The following is a 24,177-nucleotide window of genomic DNA, read 5'->3' as shown; positions in this document are numbered from 1 at the left end:
AGAGATATGTAGAGAGAGAGAGATGTAGAGAGAGAGATGTAAGAGAGAGATGTAGAGAGAGAGAGAGACAGAGAGATAGATGTAGAGAGAGAGAGAGAGATGTAGAGAAAGAGAGATGTAGAGAGAGAGGGAGATGTAGAGAGAGAGAGAGAGAGAGAGAGAGAGAGATGTAGAGAGAGATGTATAGATGTTGAGAGTCCATTAGACACCTCGTCCTCCTGGCAGGTCTCATCCAGGGTTGTGTCCTAAAGGGCACCCTATTCCCTATATAGTGCACTACTTTTGGCCAAAGCCCTACATAGGAAATAGGGTGCCCCAGGTGTACTCCAGGTGATCTACCCCCAGGTGTACTCCAGGTGATCTACCCCCAGGTGTACTCCAGGTGATCTACCCCCAGGTGTACTCCAGTTGGTCTACCCCCACAGGTGTACTCCAGTTGGTCTACCCCCCCAGGTGTGCTCCAGTTGGTCTACCCCCCCAGGTGTGCTCCAGGTGGTCTACCCCCCCAGGTGTGCTCCAGGTGTACTCCAGGTGGTCTACCCCCCAGGTGTACTCCAGGTGGTCTACCCCCCAGGTGTGCTCCAGGTGTACTCCAGGCGGTCTACCCCCCCAGGTGTACTCCAGGCGGTCTACTTGTGCTCCTTGGTGGGGGCGAAGTACAGCTCCATGGGTTTGTTCACCTTCCAGTACTTCTCACTGACAAGCTCCAGAGAGAAAGACCCGTTCAGCACCTAGAGGACAGATGATTGGTTGATGTTCATCATCCTCAGGAGGAAATGTTTCCCACAGTTCACAAGATACAGATAGACAAGCTCACCTCACCAAGAGTGAGAGGAGATAACACTAGGGTAAAGGTCACCAGGAAATACTGATTGACATACTTGACCCTCTTACGTCTCTCTGGATAGGAGGGCTGTTAAACCATGGGATCCTAAATGTTTAACACAGGCCACCACTATCACTACTAGTAAAGATAGTAATAGTAGTGACAGTGATAGTAAAAGTAGTGATAGTGGTAGTAATAGTAGTGATAGTGGTAGTAATAGTAGTAATAGCGTCAGTAATAGCAGTAATAGTAGTGGTAGTAATAGTGGTAGTAATAGTAGTGGTAGTAATAATAGTAGTAATAGTAATAATAGTCATAGTGGTAGTAGTAATAGTGATAGTAATAGTGGTAGTAATAGTAGTAGTGGTAGTAATAATAGTGGTAGTAACAGAGTAATAGCGGTAGTAATAGTAGTAATAGTGGTAGTAATAGTAGTAATATCGGTAGTAATAGTAGTAATAGTGGTAGTAATAGTAGTAATATCGGTAGTAATAGCGGTAGTAATAGTAGTAGTGGTAGTAATAATAGTGGTAGTAACAGAGTAATAGCGGTAGTAATAGTAGTAATAGTGGTAGTAATAGTAGTAATAGTGGTAGTAATAGTAGTAATAGTGGTAGTAATAGTGGTAGTAACAGAGTAATAGCGGTAGTAATAGTAGTAATAGTGGTAGTAATAGTAGTAATATCGGTAGTAATAGTGGTAGTAATAGTAGTAGTGGTAGTAATAATAGTGGTAGTAACAGAGTAATAGCGGTAGTAATAGTAGTAATAGTGGTAGTAATAGTAGTAATATCGGTAGTAATAGTGGTAGTAATAGTAGTAGTGGTAGTAATAATAGTGGTAGTAACAGAGTAATAGCGGTAGTAATAGTAGTAATAGTGGTAGTAATAGTAGTAATATCGGTAGTAATAGTAGTAATAGTGGTAGTAATAGTGGTAGTAACAGAGTAATAGCGGTAGTAATAGTAGTAATAGTGGTAGTAATAGTAGTAATAGCGGTAGTAATAGTAGTAATAGTGGTAGTAGTAATAGTGGTAGTAACAGAGTAATAGCGGTAGTAATAGTAGTAATAGTGGTAGTAATAGTAGTAATAGCGGTAGTAATAGTAGTAATAGCGGTAGTAATAGTAGTAATAGCGGTAGTAATAGTAGTAATAGCGGTAGTAATAGTAGTAATAGCGGTAGTAATAGTGGTAGTAATAGTAGTAATAGTGGTAGTAATAGTAATAATAGTGGTAGTAATAATAGTAGTAATAGTGTCAGTAATAGCAATAATAGTGGTAGTAATAGTGGTAGTAATAGTAGTAATAATAGTAATAGTGGTCGTAGTAATAGCGGTAGTGATAGTGGTAGTAATAGTGGTAGTAATAGTAATAATAGTGGTAGTAATAGTGGTAGTGATAGTGTCAGTAAGTGGTAGTAATAGCGGTAGTAATAGTAGTAGTAATAGTAGTAATAGCGGTAGTAATAGTAATAATAGTGGTAGTAATAGTGGTAGTGATAGTGTCAGTAATAGTGGTAGTAATAGCGGTAGTAATAGTAGTAGTGATAGTGTCAGTAATAATAGTAGTAATATCGGTAGTAATAGTGGTAGTAATAGTAGTAGTGGTAGTAGTAATAGTGGTAGTAACAGAGTAATAGCGGTAGTAATAGTAGTAATAGTGGTAGTAATAGTAGTAGTGGTAGTAATAGTAGTAATAGCGGTAGTAATAGTAGTAATAGCGGTAGTAATAGTAGTAATAGTGGTAGTAACAGAGTAATAGCGGTAGTAATAGTAGTAATAGCGGTAGTAATAGTAGTAATAGTGGTAGTAGTAATAGTGGTAGTAACAGAGTAATAGCGGTAGTAATAGTAGTAATAGTGGTAGTAATAGTAGTAATAGCGGTAGTAATAGTAGTAATAGCGGTAGTAATAGTAGTAATAGCGGTAGTAATAGTGGTAGTAATAGTAGTAATAGTGGTAGTAATAGTAATAATAGTGGTAGTAATAATAGTAGTAATAGTGTCAGTAATAGCAATAATAGTGGTAGTAATAGTGGTAGTAATAGTAGTAATAATAGTAATAGTGGTCGTAGTAATAGCGGTAGTGATAGTGGTAGTAATAGTGGTAGTAATAGTAATAATAGTGGTAGTAATAGTGGTAGTGATAGTGTCAGTAATAGTGGTAGTAATAGCGGTAGTAATAGTAGTAGTAATAGTAGTAATAGCGGTAGTAGTAATAGCGGTAGTAGTAATAGCGGTAGTAGTAATAGCGGTAGTAGTAATAGTGGTAGTAATAGTGGTAGTAGTAGAGGTAGTAATAGAGTAATAGTGGCAGTAATAGAGTAATAGTGGAAGTATCAGTAGTAGTAATAGTAGTAATAGTGGTAATAGTGGTGGTAATAATAGCGGTAGTAGTAATAGTGGTAGTAATAGTAGTAATAGTGGAAGTAGTAATAGTGGTAGTGATAGTAATAGTAGTGATAGTAATAGTAGTGACAGTGGTAGTGATAGTGGTAGTGATAGTAATAGTAGTAATAGTGGTAGTGGTAGTGATAGTGATAGTAATAGTAGTGATAGTGGTAGTGATAGTAATAGTAGTAATAGTAGTGGTAGTGATAGTAATAGTAGTGATAGTGGTAGTAATAGTAGTGATAGTGGTAGTGATAGTAATAGTAGTAATAGTAGTGATAGTGGTAGTAATAGTAGTGATAGTAATAGTAGTAATAGTAGTGATAGTGGTAGTAATAGTAGTGATAGTAATAGTAGTGATAGTCATAGTAGTAATAGTAGTGATAGTAATAGTAGTGATAGTAATAGTAGTGGTAGTGATAGTAATAGTAGTGATAGTGGTAGTAATAGTAGTAATAGTAGTAATAGTGATAGTAATAATAGCAGTAGTAATAGTAATGGTAGTGGTAGTAATAGTAGTAATAGCAATAGTGGTAGTAGCAATAGAGGTAGTAGCAATAGTAGTAATAGTGGTAGTAATAGTGGTAGTAGTAATAGTGGTAGTAATAGTAGTGATCGTAATAGTAGTAATAGTGATAGTAATAGTAGTGATAGCGATAGTGGTAGTGATAGTGGAAGTGATAGTGGTAGTGATAGCAATAGTAGTAATAGTGGTAGTGATAGTAATAGTAGTAATAGTAGTGGTAGTGATAGTAATAGGAGTGATAGTGGTAGTAATAGTAGTGATAGTAATAGTAGTGATAGTAGTGATAGTAATAGTAGTAATAGTAGTGATAGTTATAATAGCAGTAGTGGTAATGATAGTAATAGTAGTAATAGTAGTGATAGTAATAGTAGTAATAGTAGTGATAGTGGTAGTAATAGTAGTGATAGTAATAGTAGTAATAGTGGTAGTAATAGGAGTAATGGTGATAGTAATAATAGCAGTAGTAATAGTAATGGTAGTGATAGTAATAATATCAGTAGTAATAGTAGTGATAGTAATAGTAGTAATAGTGGTAGTAATAGTAGTGAAAGTAATAGTAGTGATAGTAATAGTAGCAGTAGTAATAGTAGTGATAGTAATAGTAATAGTAGTGATAGTAATAGTAGTAATCGTGGTAGTAATAGTAGTGATAGTGTTAGTAATAGTAGTAGTGATAGTAATAGTAGTAATAGTGATAGTAATAGTAGCAATAGTGATAGTAATAGTGGTAATAGTGGTAGTAATAGTAGTAGTAGTAGGAGTGGTAGTAATAGTAGTAATAGTGGTAGTAATAATATCAGTAGTAATAGTAGTGATAGTAATAGTAGTAATAGTGGTAGTAATAGTCGTGATAGTGGTAGTAATAGTAGTGATAGTAATAGTAGCAGTAGTAATAGTAATAGTGATAGTAATAGTAGTGATAGTAATGATAGTGGTAGTAATAGTAGTGATAGTGGTAGTAATAGTAGGAGTGGTAGTAATAGTAGTAATAGTGGTAGTAATAGCGGTAGTAATAGTGGTAGTAATAATAGTGGTAGTAATAGTAGTAATAGTGGTAGTAATAGTGATAGTAATAGTGATAGTAATAGTAGTAATAGTGGTAGTAATAGTGATAGCAATAGTAGTGATAGTAATAGTAGTAGTAATAGTGATAGTAATATTAGTAATAGTGGTAGTAATAATAGTGATAGTAGTAGTAATAGTAGTGATAGTAATAGTAGTAATAGTGGTAGTAATAGTAGTGATAGTGGTAGTAATAGTAGTGAAAGTAATAGTAGTGATAGTAATAGTGATAATAGCAGTAGTAATAGTAGTGGTAGTGATATTAATAATAGCAGTAGTAATAGTAGTGGTAGTGATATTAATAATAGCAGTAGTAATAGTAGCAGTAGTAATAATACTGGTCGTAGCATCAGTAATATTGATAGTAATAGTGATAGTATTAGTAGTAGTAGTAATTGCAGTGGAAGTAGCAGTAACAGTGGTAGGGATATAAATGGTGTATTGTAGTAGTATTTGTAGTAGTATATTGTATTACTACCGTGAACTGGCCGTTGGCTGTAGGGATATAAATGGTGTATTGTAGTAGTATTTGTAGTAATATATTGTATCATTACCGTGAACTGGCTGTTGGCTGTAGGGATATAAATGGTGTATTGTAGTAGTATATTGTATTATTACCGTGAATTGGCCGTAGGGATATAAATGGTGTATTGTAGTAGTATTTGTAGTAATACACTGCTCAAAAAAATAAAGGGAACCCTTAAACAACACAATGTAACTCCAATTAGGAAGCAACACTGATTGACAATACATTTCACATGCAAATGGAATAGACAACAGGTGGAAATCATAGGCAATTAGCAAGACACCCCCAATAAAGGAGTGGTTCTAGAGGTGGTGACCACAGACCACTTCTCAGTTTCTATGCTTCCTGGCTGATGTTTTGGTCACTTTTGAATGCTGGCGGTGCTTTCACTCTAGTGGTAGCATGAGACGGTGTCTACAACCCACACAAGTGGCTCAGATCATGCAGCTCATCCAGGATGGCACATCAATGCGAGCTGTGGCAAGAAGGTTTGCTGTGTCTGTCAGCGTAGTGTCCAGAGCATGGAGGTGCTACCAGGAGACAGGCCAGTACATCAGGAGACGTGGCGGGGACATAGGAGGGCAACAACCCAGCAGCAGGACCGCTACCTCCACCTTTGTACAAGGAGGAGCAGGAGGAGCACTGCCAGAGCCCTGCAAAATGACCTCCAGCAGGCCACAAATGTGCATGTGTCTGCTCAAACGGTCAGAAACAGACTCCATGAGGGTGGTATGAGGGCCAAGTGGGGGTTGTGCTTACAGCCCAACACCGTGATGGACATTTGGCATTTGCCAGAGAACACCAAGATTGGCAAATTCGCCACTGGCGCCCTGTGCTCTTCACAGATGAAAGCAGGTTCACACTGAGCACATGTGACAGACGTGACAGTCTGGAGACGCCGTGGAGAACATTCTGCTGCCTGCAACATCCTCCAGCATGACCGGTTTGGCGGTGGGTCAGTCATGGTGTGGGGTGGCATTTCTTTGGGGGGCCGCACAGCCCTCCATGTGCTCGCCAGAGGTAGCCTGACTGCCATTAGGTACCGAGATGAGATCCTCAGAACCCTTGTGAGACCGTATGCTGGTGCGGTTGGCCCTGGGTTCCTCCTAATGCAAGACAATGCTAGACCTCATGTGGCTGGAGTGTGTCAGCAGTTCCTACAAGAGGAAGGCATTGATGCTATGGACTGGCCCGCCCGTTCCCCAGACCTGAATCCAATTGAGCACATCTGGGACATCATGTCTCGCTCCATCCACCAACGCCACGTTGCACCACAGACTGTGCAGGAGTTGGTGGATGCTTTAGTCCAGGTCTGGGAGGAGATCCCTCAGGAGACCATCCGCCACCTCATCAGGAGCATGCCCAGGCGTTGTAGGGAGGTCATACAGGCACGTGGAGGCCACACACACTACTGGGCCTCATTTTGACTTGTTTTAAGGACATTACATCAAAGTTGGATCAGCCTGTAGTGTGGTTTTCCACTTTACTTTTGAGTGTGACTCCAAATCCCGACCTCCATGGGTTGATACATTTGATTTCCATTGATAATTTTTGTGTGATTTTGTTGTCAGCACATTCAACTATGTAAAGAAAAAAGTATTTAATAAGAATATTTCATTCATTCAGATCTAGGATGTGTTATTTTAGTGTTCCCTTTATTTTTTGAGCAGTGTATATTGTATTATTACCGTGAACTGGCCGTTGGCTGTAGCGATATAAATGGTGTATTGTAGTAGTATTTGTAGTAATATATTGTATCATTACCGTGAACTTGCCGTTGGCTGTAGGGCTATAAATGGTTTATTGTAGTAGTATATTGTATCATTACCGTGAACTGGCCGTTGGCTGTAGGGATATAAATGGTGTATTGTAGTAGTATTTGTAGTAATATATTGTATCATTACCGTGAACTGGCCGTTGGCTGTAGCGATATAAATGGTGTATTGTAGTAGTATTTGTTGTAATATATTGTATCATTACCGTGAACTGGCCATTGGCTGTAGGGATATAAATGGTGTATTGTAGTAGTATTTGTAGTAATATATTGTATCATTACCGTGAACTGGCCGTTGGCTGTAGCGATATAAATGGTGTATTGTAGTAGTATTTGTAGTAATATATTGTATCATTACCGTGAACTGGCCGTTGGCTGTAGCGATATAAATGGTGTATTGTAGTAGTATTTGTAGTAATATATTGTATCATTACCGTGAACTGGCCGTTGGCTGTAGGGATATAAATGGTTTATTGTAGTAGTATATTGTATCATTACCGTGAACTGGCCGTTGGCTGTAGGGATATAAATGGTGTATTGTTGTAATATATTGTATCATTACCGTGAACTGGCCGTTGGCTGTAGGGATATAAATGGTGTATTGTAGTAGTATTTGTAGTAATATATTGTATCATTACCGTGAACTGGCCGTTGGCTGTAGGGATATAAATGGTGTATTGTAGTAGTATTTGTAGTAATATATTGTATCATTACCGTGAACTGGCCGTTGGCTGTAGGGATATAAATGGTTTATTGTAGTAGTATATTGTATCATTACCGTGAACTGGCCGTTGGCTGTAGGGATATAAATGGTGTATTGTAGTAATATATTGTATCATTACCGTGAACTGGCCGTTGGCTGTAGGGATATAAATGGTGTATTGTTTCTCTGAGGCAGCGTCTACATTGACAGGGCTGGCCTCTCCGTTCTTCCTCAGTTCCTCCAGAGCCAGACGCACAGCCAGGTACTTAGACAGGTGGTCCACTGTGGCGTTACCCGACGTCTTGATGTACCTGGGAACAAACTCAACACTACCACACACAAGTGTTACTTAATGTCTTCAGCCAGGGGTCTTGGACCAGAGACTTAGACAACAACACACAAGTATCCCCTCCCACACGTTAACCTCTCCCACCTCCCACAAGTTAACCCCTCCCACCTCCCACATGTTAACCCCTCCCTCCCTCCCACACGTTATGCCCCTCCTCCCCCCCACACGTTAACTCCCCCACCTCCCACACGTTAACCCCTCCCACCTCCCACACGTTAACCCCTCCCTCCCTCCCACACGTGATGCCCCTCCTCCCTCCCACATGTTATGCCCCTCCCCCCTCCCACACGTTATGCCCCTCCTCCCTCCCACACATTAACCCCTCCCACACGTTAACCCCTCCCACACGTTAACCCCTCCCTCCCTCTCACACATTAACCCCTCCCTCCCTCTCACACATTAACCCCTCCCACACGTTATCCCCTCCCACAAAGCCACCTGGTCTGCACGGTGTCCTCCTTGTCCATGAGCGTAGGATGAGGACAGAACACCAGTTCTATCTCGCTGGCTCCGTCCATGGCCACGTCCCCTCCCCCTCCGTTCTCTGTAGCGTTGTCCATGTCCAGACCAGAGTCATCTGACGTCTTGGTGCGCTTGATGCTCGGCCCCGCCTCCTGCTTTACATTTATTGGGGGGGAAAGACTCGCTGAGTACAACCCAGGGGATAACATGTAACAGCAGGAAGACAGGAGAACGTTCCTGGTGTCACGTTCCTGGTGTCACGTTCCTGGTGTCACGTTCCTGGTGTCACGTTCCTGGTGTCACGTTCCTGGTGGGATTGATCTTTACTCAACAAAATGTATATTTGTATACATGCATTGTTATCGCGTCATAATAACAGTACATTACATTGCACGCTAACCCATCCCATGTCACACACGTCTCGTATAGGCACATACATAACCCTTACACATTATGTCAGAGGCGTACTAACACAGCTCAACTTTACTGATTGCCGTTTAGGTATTTGATAGATGTGATTAGGGTTGAAAACCCCCCCAGCTCCTTTAATCAAGAGTCCCAGTGGGAGGTTTCCAGCCCCCCCCCCCCCAGCTCCTTTAATCAAGAGTCCCACTGGGAGGTTTCCAGCCCCCCCCCTGATCCTGGGAATTTTCCAACCGAGATTTCTGATAAACCTGGGAATTTGGGGGAAGTTACCAGAATTTTGCAACCCTACATGGGAATGAAGGTATCCTTGTACCTGGTTAGAGTGGACGGAGGCGTTGCTGCAGTGGGAGGAGTCACCGTTGTCCTCCAGCCCACTCCCGTTCTCCAGCTGGTGCTTCTTCCCTCGCTGCAGCCTGGAGGGAGGTGGGGACACCCAGTGGTGGGAGGAGGGAAGATCAGAGAGGATTTTGATAAAGTAACATTCAAGAACATAGTTCCAGAAACATATTCTGCATCATAGTTTCTGTTGGTTAGGAGACACCTAAATGGGAAATAGTGAGGAGCAGGACAGTCATGGTCTGTATGTTGAGGCCCTCCTCGATGCTGTGGGACAGGGGTTAGGGTTTAAAGGTCAGGGTACAGTACCTGTATCTTGAGGCCCTCCTCGATGCTGTGGGACAGGGGTTAGGGTTTAGAGGTCAGGGTACAGTACCTGTATCTTGAGGCCCTCCTCGATGCTGTGGGACAGGGGTTAGGGTTTAGAGGTCAGGGTACAGTACCTGTATCTTGAGGCCCTCCTCGATGCTGTGGGACAGGGGTTAGGGTTTAGAGGTCAGGGTACAGTACCTGTTCATGGCCTGTATCTTGAGGCCCTCCTCGATGCTGTGGGACAGGGGTTAGGGTTTAGAGGTTAGGGTACAGTACCTGTATCTTGAGGCCCTCCTCGATGCTGTGGGACAGGGGTTAGAGGTTAAAGGTCAGGGTACAGTACCTGTTCATGGCCTGTATCTTGAGGCCCTCCTCGATGCTGTGGGACAGGGCCTGCTGGTTGTTGTGTTTGGAGATGCGGGCCAGAACCCTCTCCTGGTGGGCCTCGTACTCATCTCTGCTGGGGTAGATCTTACTGATGAGGGCATCAAAGTTAGGGTCCGGCCGCAGGGACCGCTTAGACACCAGCTTCTTCCTGCACGTAGGGCATTCCTTGTTGCTAGGGGGAACAGACAGAGTTAGACCGAGCGAGCCCTTTTTAGTTGTTCTTTACCAGGCAGGTCAGAGCCTGACCCCCTTGTTATACAGGACATCAACCCTGTGGTGGTGGTGATGACGTCCTGTGTAACAACAGATATCTGCTGTCAATCAGGACTTTGATAAATACAACAAAAAGAACCACAGAGTAATCAGTGTCTGAGACCAAACGAATAGATTAGTGTCAACAGTGGCATGTCGTGTTGCTTTCTGCTCAAAGTGAGGAGCATCATGTGAACATGGTTAGGCTACATAACATCTTTATCATAACCTTTACCCTGATCTGAATGCAATGATGATGCAGTCAGCACAAGACTAGTTAGAGGTAGTTAGGTTACTTTAGGTCAGGCTAGGCTAAGTTACTTTAGGTCAGGCTAGGCTAAGTTACTTTAGGGTAGGCTAGGTTCCTTTAGGGTAGGCTAGGTTCCTTTAGGGTAGGCTAGGTTCCTTTAGGGTAGGCTAGGTTCCTTTAGGGTAGGTGGGTAACTTTAGGTCAGGTTAGGCTAGGTTCCTTTAGGGTAGGCTGGGTTACTTTAGGGTAGGCTGGGTTACTTTAGGTCAGGTTAGGCTAGGTTCCTTTAGGGTAGGCTAGGTTCCTTTAGGGTAGGTGGGTAACTTTAGGTCAGGTTAGGCTAGGTTCCTTTAGGGTAGGTTAGGTTCCATTAGGGTAGGCTAGGTTCCTTTAGGGTAGGCTAGGTTCCTTTAGGGTAGGTGGGTAACTTTAGGTCAGGTTAGGCTAGGTTCCTTTAGGGTAGGTTCCTTTAGGGTAGGCTAGGTTCCTTTAGGTCAGGTTAGGCTAGGTTCCTTTAGGGTAGGTGGGTAACTTTAGGTCAGGTTAGGTTCCTTTAGGGTAGGCTAGGTTCCTTTAGGGTAGGTGGGTAACTTTAGGTCAGGTAAGGCTAGGTTCCTTTAGGGTAGGCTAGGTTCCTTTAGGGTAGGCTGGGTTCCTTTAGGGTAGGTTAGGTTCCTTTAGGGTAGGCTAAGTTACTTTAGGGTAGGCTAGGTTCCTTTAGGGTAGGCTAGGTTCCTTTAGGGTAGGTGGGTAACTTTAGGTCAGGTTAGGCTAGGTTCCTTTAGGGTAGGTTTCTTTAGGGTAGGCTAGGTTCCTTTAGGTCAGGTTAGGCTAGGTTCCTTTAGGGCACATATGTCAGAGTCAAGGCCCGCGGGCCACATCCGGCCCGCAAGAAGGTTTTTTACGGCCCCTGGGATGATCTTGATTTATTATTAGAACCGGCCCGCAGCAAGCCGGCAGCCCGCAGATCTTTTACACGCACCAATACTACATTTCCCACAATGCAAAGGTGACGCACCGAGCAGTAGGCTGCTTCATTTCAATATTTATTGGCACAGCAGTCGTCAGCATCACAGTAAAATTAACTTTCAGATACCCATCAAAAATGGCAAAACGGAAGGTGGATACTGAGAACCGGGGGTTTCAAACAAGGTGGGAGTCGGAGTATATGTTCACGAAGGTAGCTGGAAAACCTGTGTGTCTTCTGTGTGGAGAAAGTGTGGCGGTACTGAAAGAGTATAATCTGAGACGACATTATGAAACGAAACACGCGGACAAAAACAAGAATATGGACATGGAACAAAGGCTACAAAAGGCAGAGGAATTAAAACGAGGCCTCAAATCTCGACAGGCTCTGTTCAAAAAAGCCAAATCACAAGGCCAGGCTGCTGTCAAGGCCAGTTTTATTTTGGCAGAAGAGATCGCTAAATCAGCCCGGCCATTTACGGAGGGGGATTTCATCAAAAACTGCATGATTAAAGTTTGTGACGAAGTTTGCCCAGAAAAAAGGCAACTCTTTTTAAATGTGAGTCTGAGCAGAAACACCATTGCCGAGAGAGTAGACCAGTTGTCCATCAATCTAAAAGAGCAGCTTGTGAAAAAGGGAAAAGATTTTATTGCATATTCCTTGGCTGTGGATGAGAGCACCGACATTTCTGACATTGCCCAGTTGTCAATTTTCATCCGCGGAGTGGACTCCAACCTAAGCGTGACAGAGGAGTTTTTGGCTTTACGTCCTATGCATGGCACAACTACGGGGCATGATTTGTATGAAGAGGTGTCAAGATGTGTAAATGAGATGGAGCTGCCTTGGGAAAAACTCGTGGGTTTGACAACCGACGGAGCACCTGCGATGTGTGGACACAGGAGCGGACTGGTGGCGAAGATACGGGAAAAGATGCAAGAGGAAAACGCGACAGGTGAGCTGACAGCTTATCATTGTATCATACACCAGGAAGCGTTGTGCGGTAAAGCCTTGAAAATGGAGCATGTAATGAGCATCATCACGCGCACAGTTAACTTTATCAGAGCCAAAGGTTTGAATCACCGCCAGTTCAAGGCATTTCTGACGGAGTTAGAAACGGAGCATGGTGATTTGCCTTATCACACAGAGGTGCGATGGCTAAGCCAGGGAAAGGTGCTTCAAAGATGTTTCGAGCTTCGTGAGGAGATTTGTCTGTTCTTGGACAGCAAAGGGAAAGACACAACACAACTCCGAGACGAAATGTTTCTGTGTGAAATGGCTTTTCTGTGTGACATTACGAGTCATCTGAATGCAATAAACTTGCAGCTGCAGGGTCGGGATCGTGTCATCTCTGATATGTACAGTACAGTAAAGGCATTTAAAACCAAACTGACTCTGTGGGAGACGCAGATGCGGAAAGAAAATTTGAGCCACTTTCCCAGCTGCCAGACCATGAAAGAGAAGCTCTCTACCAGTGCGTTCCCGAGCACACAGTTGGCTGATAAAATAGGTATGCTTGCCGCTGACTTTCGACGCCGATTTGCTGACTTTGAAGCACAAAAAAGCAGGTTGGAACTGCTCGGTAACCCATTTGCTGTTGACGTGGAAAGCTCACCACCAAACCTCCAAATGGAGTTGATTGACCTCCAATGCAATGATGCACTGAGGGCAAAATATGCGGCAGTGGGTGCTGCGGAGTTCGCCCGTTTCCTCCCCGGCACAATGCCCCAGCTGCGCATCCAGGCTGCTCAAACGTTGTCTATGTTTGGCAGCACATACCTGTGTGAACAACTGTTTTCTTTGATGAACCTGAACAAAACATCACACAGAAGTCGACTTACTGCTGAACACCTCCACTCAATTCTGAGGATTTCTTCAGCTCAGAGCCTTACCCCGAACATTGATGAACTTGTGGAAAAGATGGGACACCACCAAGTATCACCCTCAACCTCAAACAAGTGAACATTACTGTGCAATCACATATTTAGAGTTTTTACTCAGTTCAAGTTTAAAAGTTAAAATTTAATATTTGTTTTCACTGCATGTTACTTCTCCTTAAACAAAGTGTTGTTTTTGATTAATAGATTTTTGCACTTTATTTTTTTGTATTTCAATCCAATTATATTTTAAAAATATTTCAGTTGAGTGGATGATAGAAAATTGCTATTATTGTTTTTTCTTTGAAGTAAATTTAGCCCACTTTTGCTAAAATAGAAAATATAGTCTACTGATGGTGCCTTGAATACCGGTTTCTTTCATTTAATGTTCATGTTATGGGGATATTTATATAAAGGAAATTTGTCTTTTGTGTCTGTTGAAAATTAAAGATTACTGACAGAGCCATAAGAAAATATTGCTTTATTTATCTGATCATATTGTAATATATTTGTTAGGTTTTCAGTAGGTTCAATTAGGTTCACTAGACTATATGCGTCATTTAAAAATTTTTCAATGAACATTCGAACAGTCCGGCCCTCGTCTTGTAGCTGATTTTTTTATTTGGCCCTCCGTCCATTTGACTTTGACACCCCTGCTTTAGGGTATGTGGGTAACTTTAGGTCAGGTTAGGCTAGGTTCCTTTAGGGTAGGCTAGGTTCCTTTAGGGTAGGTGGGTAACTTTAGGTCAGGTTAGGCTAGGTTCCTTTAGGGTAGGTTCCTTTAGGTCAGGTTAGGCTAGGTTCCTTTAGGGTAGGCTAGGTTCCTTTAGGGTAGGTGGGTAACTTTAGGTCAGGTTAGGCTAGGTTCCTTTAGGGTAGGCTGGGTTACTTTAGGGTAGAATGGGTTACTTTAGGGTAGGTGGGTTACTTTAGGTCAGGTTAGGCTAGGTTCCTTTAGGGTAGGTGGGTAACTTTAGGTCAGGTTAGGCTAGGTTCCTTTAGGGTAGGCTAGGTTCCTTTAGGGTAGGCTAGGTTCCTTTAGGGTAGGCTAGGTTCCTTTAGGGTAGGTGGGTAACTTTAGGTCAGGTTAGGCTAGGTTCCTTTAGGGTAGGCTAGGTTCCTTTAGGGTAGGCTAGGTTACTTTAGGGTAGGCTAGGTTACTTTAGGGTAGGCTAGGTTACTTTAGGGTAGGTGGGTAACTTTAGGTCAGGTTAGGCTAGGTTCCTTTAGGGTAGGCTGGGTTCCATTAGGGTAGGCTAGGTTCCTTTAGGGTAGGCTGGGTAACTTTAGGTCAGGTTAGGCTAGGTTCCTTTAGGGTAGGCTGGGTTACTTTAGGGTAGGCTGGGTTACTTTAGGTCAGGTTAGGCTAGGTTCCTTTAGGGTAGGCTAGGTTCCTTTAGGGTAGGTGGGTAACTTTAGGTCAGGTTAGGCTAGGTTCCTTTAGGGTAGGTTCCATTAGGGTAGGCTAGGTTCCTTTAGGGTAGGCTAGGTTCCTTTAGGGTAGGTGGGTAACTTTAGGTCAGGTTAGGCTAGGTTCCTTTAGGGTAGGTTCCTTTAGGGTAGGCTAGGTTCCTTTAGGTCAGGTTAGGCTAGGTTCCTTTAGGGTAGGTGGGTAACTTTAGGTCAGGTTAGGCTAGGTTCCTTTAGGGTAGGCTAGGTTCCTTTAGGGTAGGTGGGTAACTTTAGGTCAGGTAAGGCTAGGTTCCTTTAGGGTAGGCTAGGTTCCTTTAGGGTAGGCTAGGTTCCTTTAGGGTAGGCTAGGTTCCTTTAGGGTAGGTGGGTAACTTTAGGTCAGGTTAGGCTAGGTTCCTTTAGGGTAGGTTCCTTTAGGGTAGGCTAGGTTCCTTTAGGTCAGGTTAGGCTAGGTTCCTTTAGGGTAGGCTAGGTTCCTTTAGGGTAGGTGGGTAACTTTAGGTCAGGTTAGGCTAGGTTCCTTTAGGGTAGGTTCCTTTAGGGTAGGCTAGGTTCCTTTAGGTCAGGTTAGGCTAGGTTCCTTTAGGGTAGGCTGGGTTACTTTAGGGTAGGCTAGGTTCCTTTAGGGTAGGCTAGGTTCCTTTAGGGTAGGCTGGGTTACTTTAGGGTAGGCTGGGTTACTTTAGGGTAGGCTGGGTTACTTTAGGTCAGGTTAGGCTAGGTTCCTTTAGGGTAGGCTAGGTTCCTTTAGGTCAGGTTAGGCTAGGTTCCTTTAGGGTAGGCTAGGTTCCTTTAGGGTAGGCTAGGTTACTTTAGGGTAGGTGGGTAACTTTAGGTCAGGTTAGGCTAGGTTCCTTTAGGGTAGGCTGGGTTACTTTAGGGTAGGCTAGGTTACTTTAGGGTAGGCTGGGTTACTTTAGGTCAGGTTAGGCTAGGTTCCTTTAGGGTAGGCTAGGTTCCTTTAGGATAGGTGGGTAACTTTAGGTCAGGTTAGGCTAGGTTCCTTTAGGGTAGGCTGGGTTCCTTTAGGGTAGGCTAGGTTCCTTTAGGGTAGGCTGGGTTACTTTAGGTCAGGTTAGGCTAGGTTCCTTTAGGGTAGGTGGGTAACTTTAGGTCAGGTTAGGCTAGGTTCCTTTAGGGTAGGCTAAGTTACTTTAGGGTAGGCTGGGTTACTTTAGGGTAGGTGGGTTACTTTAGGTCAGGTTAGGCTGGGTTCCTTTAGGGTAGGCTGGGTTACTTTAGGGTAGGTGGGTTACTTTAGGTCAGGTTAGGCTGGGTTCCTTTAGGGTAGGCTGGGTTACTTTAGGGTAGGCGGGTTACTTTAGGTCAGGTTAGGCTGGGTTCCTTTAGGGTAGGCTGGGTTACTTTAGGGTAGGTGGGTTACTTTAGGGTAGGCTAGGTTCTTTTAGGGTAGGTGGGTTACTTTAGGTCAGGCTAGGCTAGGTTCCTTTAGGGTAGGTGGGTTACTTAGGTCAGGTTAGGCTAGGTTCCTTTAGGGTAGGCTGGGTTACTTTAGGTCAGGCTAGGCTAGGTTCCTTTAGGGTGGCTGGGTTACTTTAGGCTAGGTTAGTTTAGGGTAGGTTACTTTAGGGTAGGTTACTTTAGGGTAGGTTATGGTTGGTTACTTTAGGGTAGGTTACTTTAGGGTAGGTTAGGGTAGGGTAGGTTAGGGTAGGGGTACATACCCTGATCGGAGGGTGTGATGATGGGTAGGCGAGGTTACTTTAGGGTAGTTTACTTTAGGGTAGGTTAGGGTATGGGTACATACCCTGATAGAAGGGCGGTGATGATGGGTAGGTGAGGTTACTTTAGGGTAGGTTAGGGTTGGTTACTTTAGGGTAGGTTACTTTAGGGTAGGGGTACATACCCTGATCGGAGGGCGTGATGATGGGTAGGTGAGGTTACTTTAGGGTAGTTTACTTTAGGGTAGCTTAGGGTAGGGGTACATACCCTGATAGGAGGGCAGTGATGATGGGTAGGTGAGGTTACTTAAGGGGAGGTATGGTTACTTTAGGGTAGGTTACTTTAGGGTAGGTATGGTTACTTTAGGGTAGGTTGGGGTATGGGTACATACCCTGATAGGAGGGCGGTGATGATGGGTAGGGTAGGTTACTTTAGGGTAGGTATGGTTACTTTAGGGTAGGTTAGGGTAGGGGTACATACCCTGATCGGAGGGCGGTGATGATGCAGTCGGCACAGAAGCGGTGCAGACATTCCTTGGTTGTCATGGTGTTCTTCAGCATGTCCAGACAGATGGGACACATCAGCTCACTGTGGAGGCTCCTGGGAGACACCGCTATCTCCAGCCCATCTGTGATGGCCTCCTGTACGGGGGGGGGGGGGGGACGACGACACAGAGGAAAACATATACCTTACTCTGGTCCTATATATAGTAACCTATATACTTACTCTGGTCCTATATAGCCTCCTGCACAGGGGAAGGGGTATTCAGACCCCTAGACTTTTTGTTACTTCACAGTCTTATTCTAAAATGGATTTAATTGTTTTCCCCCCTCAATCTACACACAATACCTCATATTGACAAAGCAAATGTATAGATTATAAATAAATAATGAAATATCACATAAGTATTCAGACCCTTTACTAGGTACTTTGTTGAAGCACCTTTGGCAGCGATTACAGCCTCAAGTCTTCTTGGGTATGACGCTACAAGCTTGGCACACCTGTATTTGGGGAGTTTCTCCCATTCTTCTCTGCAGATCCTCAAGCTCTGTCAGGTTGGATGGGGCGGATTTCTGCACAGCTATTTTCAGCTCTCTCCAAGTCCAGGCTCTGGCTGGGCCACTCAAAGACATTCAGAGACTTGTCCTAAAGCCACTGCTGCGTTATCTTGGCTGTGTGCTTTGGGTCGTTGTCCTGTTGGAAGGTGAACCTTCACCCCAATCTGAGGTCCTGAGCGCTCTGGAGCAGGTTTTCATCAAGGATCTCTCTGTACTTTGCTCCGTTCATCTTTACCTCTATCCTGACTAGTCTCTCAGTCCCTGCCGCTGAAAAACATCCCCACAGTATGATGCTGCCACCACCATGCTTCACCGTAGGGATGGTGCCAGGTTTCCTCCAGATCATGGTCAGAGTCTTTTAGGTGCCTTTTGGCAAACTCCAAGTGGGCTGTCATGTGCCTTTTACTGAGGAGTGGCTTCCATCTGACCACTCTACCATAAAGGCCTGATTGGTGGAGTGCTGCAGAGATGAGTGTTCTTCTGGAAGGTTCTGCCATCTCCACAGAGGATCTCTAGAGCTTTGCCAGTGACCATTGGGTTCTTGGTCACCTCCCAGACCACCTCCCAGACCTTGTCCTCTGATTGCTCAGTTTGGCCGGGCCGCCAGCTCTAGGAAGAGTCTTGGTGGTTCCAAACTTCATCCATTTAAGAATGATGGAGGCCACTGTGTTCTTGGGGACCTTCAAAAAAGCCGATTCACACAGAAGTTCATGTTGGAAACAGTGAATATGACGCATTTGAGGAGTCTCTGTAAACGTAATGTCTTCAGATTTCAGAACGTTTTACAAAGGAATCCACGAGGAGCCTCCCTGTAACATCTGAACTGATTGGCTAGCCTATGCCGTGATCAATACCGTATATTATAAACTGGGTGGTTCGAGCCCTGAATGCTGATTGGCTGAAAGCAATGGTATTTGAGACAGTATACCACGGGTATGACAAAACTCTACGTTAGTAACCAGTTTATAACAGCAATAAGGCACCTCAAGGGTTTGTTGTATATAGCCAATATACCACGGCTAAGGGCTGTATCCAGGCACTCCGCGTTGTGTCGTGCTTTAGCACAGCCCTTAGCCGTGGTAAATTGGCCATATCCCACACCCCCTCAGACCTTATAACTGAAACAGAGCTGCTCCCCTCCTCACAGAAGTCCTCCACCTGCCAATCCAAGGCCATTACTGTGCTTCCACAGTGGATGTGGTACATCTGCATTACCATTTCTCCTGACGGTGCGCTGCGTGGGAGAGGCGGGTTTCAGCCGCACCGCTCAGAAAAGAGCTGCCAAACTATCGCCAAAAGTCAGAGGAGGCACACTCTACGGCACCGGCCGGCTCCGCCTCCGCTCTACGGCACCGGCCGGCTCCGCCTCCGCTCTACGGCACCGGCCGGCTCCGCCTCCGCTCTACGGCACCAGGGCGGCTCCGCCTCCGCTCTACGGCACCAGGGCGGCTCCGCCTCCGCTCTACGGCACCGCCTCCGCTCTACGGCACCAGGCGGCTCCGCCTCCGCTCTACGGCACCAGGCGGCTCCGCCTCCGCTCTACGGCACCAGGCGGCTCCGCCTCCGCTCTACGGCACCAGGCGGCTCCGCCTCCGCTCTACGGCACCAGACGACTCCGTCTCCACTCTACGGCACCAGACGGCTCCGTCTCCACTCTACGGCACCGCCTCCACTCTACGGTACCAGGCGGGTGAACTAGGGCTAAGTCTAATGCAGCTAGTGATGGTGTTCGGTGTCTGCAGCCATGTCAGGACATATATACGAACCCTGATCTGTGAAACACGGAAATCTACGTAATAACACTTTAAAACTAAAAATGAAAAGCAACCCTACCTGCGGACTCCTCTGTAGCTCAGAGACAGAGAGGTGTTACAGTAAATGTGCTCCCCTACCTGCGGAGTCCTCTGTAGCTCAGAGACAGAGAGGTGTTACAGTAAATGTGATCCCCTACCTGCAGAGTCCTCTGTAGCTCAGAGACAGAGAGGTGTTACAGTAAATGTGCTCCCCTACCTGCGGAGTCCTCTGTAGCTCAGAGACAGAGAGGTGTTACAGTAAATGTGCTCCCCTACCTGCGGAGTCCTCTGTAGCTCAGAGACAGAGAGGTGTTACAGTAAATGTGCTCCCCTACCTGTGGAGTCCTCTGTAGCTCAGAGACAGAGAGGTGTTACAATAAATGTGCTCCCCTACCTGCGGAGTCCTCTGTAGCTCAGAGAAAGAGTGGTGTAACAGTAAATGTGCTCCCCTACCTGTGGAGTCCTCTGTAGCTCATACAGACTGAGTTCCCATGTCTTACTGAGGGGCTGCACCCCATTCGTCTGCACTGTCTGTGTCATACTCCCAACCTGGAATAAAAAAACATTAGCATCATTAAAATGGACTAAACACACAGGCACACAGTTTACTTTTGGTCAGCATCAAAAAAAATACATAGTTGATGTACCATTGGCTGAAAGCCATGGTATATCAGACCGTATACCACGGGTATGACAAAACATTTTCTTTACTGTTCTAGTTACGTTAGTAACCAGTTTACAACAGCAATAAGGCACCTCGGGGTTTGTTAAAGTTGGAAGTTTACATACACTTAGGTTGGAGTCATTAAAACTTGTTTTTCAACCACTCCACAAATTTCTTGTTAACAAACTATAGTTTTGGCAAGTCAGTTAGGACATCAACTTTGTGCATGACACAAGTAATTTTTCCAACAACTGTTTAAAGACAGATTATTTCATTTATAATTCACTGTATCACAATTCCAGTCGGTCAGAAGTTTACATACACTAAGTTGACAGTGCCTTTACACAGCTTGGAAAATTCCAGACAATTATGTCATGGCTTTAGAAGCTTCTGAAAGGCTAATTGACATCATTTAGGTCAATTGGAGGTGTACCTGCGGATGTATTTCAAGGCCTACCTTCAAACTCAGTGCATCTTTGCTTGACAGCATGGGAAAATCAAAAGAAATCAGCCAAGACCTCAGAAAAAGAATTGTAGACCTCCACAAGTCTGGTTCATCCTTGGGAGCAACTTCCAAACGCCTGAAGGTACCATGTTCATCTATACAAACAATAGTACGCAAGTATAAACACCATGGGACCACGCAGCTGTCATACCACTCAGGAAGGAGACGCGTTCTGTCTCCTAGAGATGAACGTACTTTGGTGCGAAAAGTGCAAATCAATCCCAGAACAACAGCACAGGGCCTTGTGAAGATGATGGAGGAAACAGGTACAAAAGTATCTATATCCACAGTAAAACGAGTCCTATATTGACATAACCTGAAAGGCCGCTCAGCAAGGAAGAAGCCACTGCTCCAAAACCGCCATAAAAAAGCCAGACTATGGTTTGCAACTGTACATGGGGACAAAGATCGTACTTTTTGGAGAAATGTCCTCTGGTCTGCTGAAACAAAAATAGAACTGTTTGGCCATCATGACCATCGTTATGTTTGGAGGGAAAAGGGGGGGGGCTTGCAAGCCGAAGAACACCATCCCAACCATGAAGCACGGGGGTGGCAGCATCATGTTGTGGGGGTGCTTTGCTGCAGGAGGGACTGGTGCACTTCATAAAATAGATGGCATCATGAGGGGGAAAAATTATGTGGATATATTGAAGCAACATCTCAAGACATCAGTCAGGAAGTTAAAGCTTGGTCCCAAATGGATCTTCTAAATGGACAATGACCTCAAGCATACTTCCAAAGTTGTGGCAAAATGGCTTAAGGACAACAAAGTCAAGGTATTGGATGGCCATCACAAAGCCCTGACCTCAATCCTGTAGAAAATTTGTGGGCAGAACTGAACAAGCATGTGCGAGCAAGGAGGTCTACAAATCTGACTCAGTTGCCCCAGCTCTGTCAAGGAGGAATGGGCCAAAATTCACCCAACTTATTGTGGGAAGCTAGTGGAAGGCTACCCAAAACGTTTGACCCAAGTTAAACATTTTAAAGGCAATGCTACCAAATACTAATGGAGTGTATGTAAACTTCTGACCCACTGGGAATGTGATGAAAGAAATAAACGCTGAAATAAATCACTCTCTCTACTATTATTCTGACATTTCACATTTTTTAAATAAAGTGGTGATCCTAACTGACCTAAGACTGGGAATTTTTACTATGATTAAATGTCAGGAATTGTGAAAAACTGAGTTTAAATGTATTTGGCTAAGGTGTATGTCAACTTCTGACCTCAACTGTATATGGCCAAAAACAGAGAAGCAAGATAGGTACATAAATCCAATAGCTTGCTAGGTAGATTTGTTATTTTACCAGATAAGTTGACTGAGGACACATTGTCAGCAATGACCTGGGCGGTAGTTACAGAGAAGATGAAGGGGATGAATGAGCCAATTGGAAGCTGGGGAAGATTAGGTGGCCATGATGGTATGAGGGCCAGATTGGGAATTTAGCCAGGACACCGGGGTTAACACCCCTATTCTTATGATAAGTGGCATGGGATCTTTTAGTGACCACAGAGTCAGGTCAGCCGTTTAACATAACATCCAAAAGACAGAACCCTACACTGGGCAATGTCCCCAATCACTACCCTGGGGCATTTGGATATTTTTTTAGACCAAAGAGTGCTTCCTACTGACCCTCCAACACCACTTCCAGCAGCATCTGGTCTCCCATCCTGGGACTGACCAGGACCAACCCTGTTTACCTTCATAGGCAGGGTGGTATGCTGTCATTGTGATCATTACACAGGTGCACCTTGTACTGGAGACAATAAAATGTGCACTTGTCACAACACATTGCCACAGATGTCTCAAATTTTGAGGGAATGGGCAATTGGCATGCTGACTGCAGGAATGTCCACCAGAGCTGTCACCAGATAATTTAATGTTTATTTCTCTAGCATAAGCCGCAACCACGTCATTTTAAAGAATTTGTCAGTCCGTCCAACCGGCCTCACAACCGCAGACCATGTATAACCACACCAGCCCAGGACCTCCACTTCCTGCTTCTTCACCTGAGGGATTGTCTGAGACCAGCCACCCTGACAGCTGATGAAACTGAGGAGTATTTATGTCTGTAATAACACCCTTTTGAGGGGGAAAACTAATTCTGATTGGCTGGGCCTGGCTCCCAAGTTGGTGGGCATATGCCCTCCCAGGCCCATCAATGGCTGTGTCCCTCCCCAGTCATGTGAAATCCATAGATTAGGGCATAATTGATTTATTTCACTTGATTGATTTCCTTATATGAAATATAAAACTCAAGAAAATCTCTGAAATTGTTGCGTTTATATTTTTGTTCAGTATAGATAGCTAGGTAGATAAATTAATACTGTAGCTACATCATCAGGGAACAACTGGACAACAAAAAATAACCTCAACATGGTAATAGTTGTCAAATCAATCTGATGGTTTGACAGGTAACTACCGTGGGGTTAATGTCCTGCCTCCAAAGCACATGAATTAACTAGTTACCCCGAATAACGTTACATTCACACCAATGAATACTGAACACTATGTTGGAAGTAAACTGTCAAACTGTATTTTATATTTCCAGTTTCATGTCCCAGACACCACATTATTAAGTGACATTAGTTTAACACAGTATTAACAGAGCTTCTTTGTGTAGGATCCCGGCTGCGTGCTACAGATGTGCAAATACTGAATCGCCTGGATAAAATATGCTTTTGCCTTTTACATGCTCAATTGTAATCGTATTTAGAAATAATGGTGTATGTGCATCAAGATAAAACCGCTTTATATGCATATCGTTCTGCAATGTCACTAGAAAAAGACAGGCTAGCTAGCTAGCTAGATTGCTAACGTTAGAGCTGTGACGAAGCCTCACGACCAATCAACGATGCACTAAAATAGACGAAGATATGTATTCTTCAATGTACATTTAGACGGTCAACCCTTGTCTTATCGTTACTGTGTGAGTCTAGATGAAAAACAATCAAATATATGACCAAAGCGTGTTTGTTTATGTACTTACGTGTTGTGGATACAGACGAACCAGACGAGTATTCTGCCAGCAGCACAAACACTGACGTCACCCTGTATGGTAATGAGGAATCATTCAAAATAAAAGCCCGCGTTTTAAAAAAAAAACATAAATGTGGATAACTAATTCAAAAATACATTACATTTTAGTCAATGTCCATTTTTAGTGTGCTTGTTAGCAAATGCTAGAAAGACTTAATGGAAACAATTACAAATATGCTTCTAAAAACCCCTATTGAAAAAAAAATACAATGTCCAGATTGTTCACAACATGAGACTGCAGAGAAAAAAACGTATATATTATTATTATATATTTTTTTTCATTCACCTTTATTTAGCCAGGTAGGCCAGTTGAGAACAAGTTCTGATGTACAAGTGCGACCTGGACAAGATAAAGCAAATGTATATTTAGATGTCAAATACAGGTACAAGTGTGGTTGAAAAGACGCAGTGGGGTCAACAGCATCTATCAGTGGAGGCGGGCCATAAAAATGTCTGGAATTGAGTCAATGGAGCGGTATCCGACCGCAAGGCACTACAGAGGGTAGTGAGTACGGCCCAGTACATCACTGGGACCAAGCTTCCTGCCATCCAGGACCTCTAAACCAGGCGGTGTCAGAGGAAGGCTAAAAAAAAATGTCAA

The 24,177-nt window shown here is 43.9% G+C and overlaps 1 protein-coding gene across 3 annotated transcripts; it reads right to left on the bottom strand.

The window, feature by feature from the left end:
* Positions 1–90: 90 nt before the first annotated feature.
* Positions 91–23,583, bottom strand: LOC110530899 (E3 ubiquitin-protein ligase RING2). 3 transcript variants are annotated; one of them, XR_005053008.1, is made up of 9 exons: positions 23,527–23,583; positions 19,820–19,915; positions 16,996–17,156; positions 10,033–10,248; positions 9,355–9,454; positions 8,592–8,770; positions 7,944–8,133; positions 568–731; positions 91–502 (listed from the first exon to the last, which is right to left on the bottom strand). XR_005053008.1 is itself a non-coding variant. In XM_036986769.1 (8 exons), the coding sequence occupies exons 2-8, from the start codon at positions 19,904–19,906 to the stop codon at positions 630–632; spliced, it is 1,035 nt and encodes a 344-aa protein (XP_036842664.1). In that variant the 5' UTR covers positions 19,907–19,915; positions 23,527–23,583; the 3' UTR covers positions 476–629. The 3 variants fall into 3 exon arrangements, 2 of the variants coding, with proteins under 2 accessions (XP_036842664.1, XP_036842665.1); XM_036986769.1 differs by having other exon boundaries at positions 476–731; XM_036986770.1 differs by having other exon boundaries at positions 476–731; positions 8,592–8,767.
* Between the last annotated feature and the right edge of the window lie 594 nt (positions 23,584–24,177).

Source organism: Oncorhynchus mykiss, chromosome 8 (assembly GCF_013265735.2).
Source record: "Oncorhynchus mykiss isolate Arlee chromosome 8, USDA_OmykA_1.1, whole genome shotgun sequence".
NCBI lineage: Eukaryota > Metazoa > Chordata > Actinopteri > Salmoniformes > Salmonidae > Oncorhynchus > Oncorhynchus mykiss.
This window is presented reverse-complemented; position numbering and strand designations above follow the sequence as displayed.

Coding starts and splice junctions, on each gene's coding strand:
- LOC110530899 (XM_036986769.1), bottom strand. CDS start 19,906: ATGACACAGACAGTGCAGACGAATGGGGTGCAGCCCCTCAGTAAGACA. Junction 10,249..16,995: donor ATCACCGCCCTCCGATCAGG/GTATGTACCCCT, acceptor TGTTCCCCCTAG/CAACAAGGAATGCCCTACGT. Junction 9,455..10,032: donor AAGATACAGGCCATGAACAG/GTACTGTACCCT, acceptor ACCTCCCTCCAG/GCTGCAGCGAGGGAAGAAGC.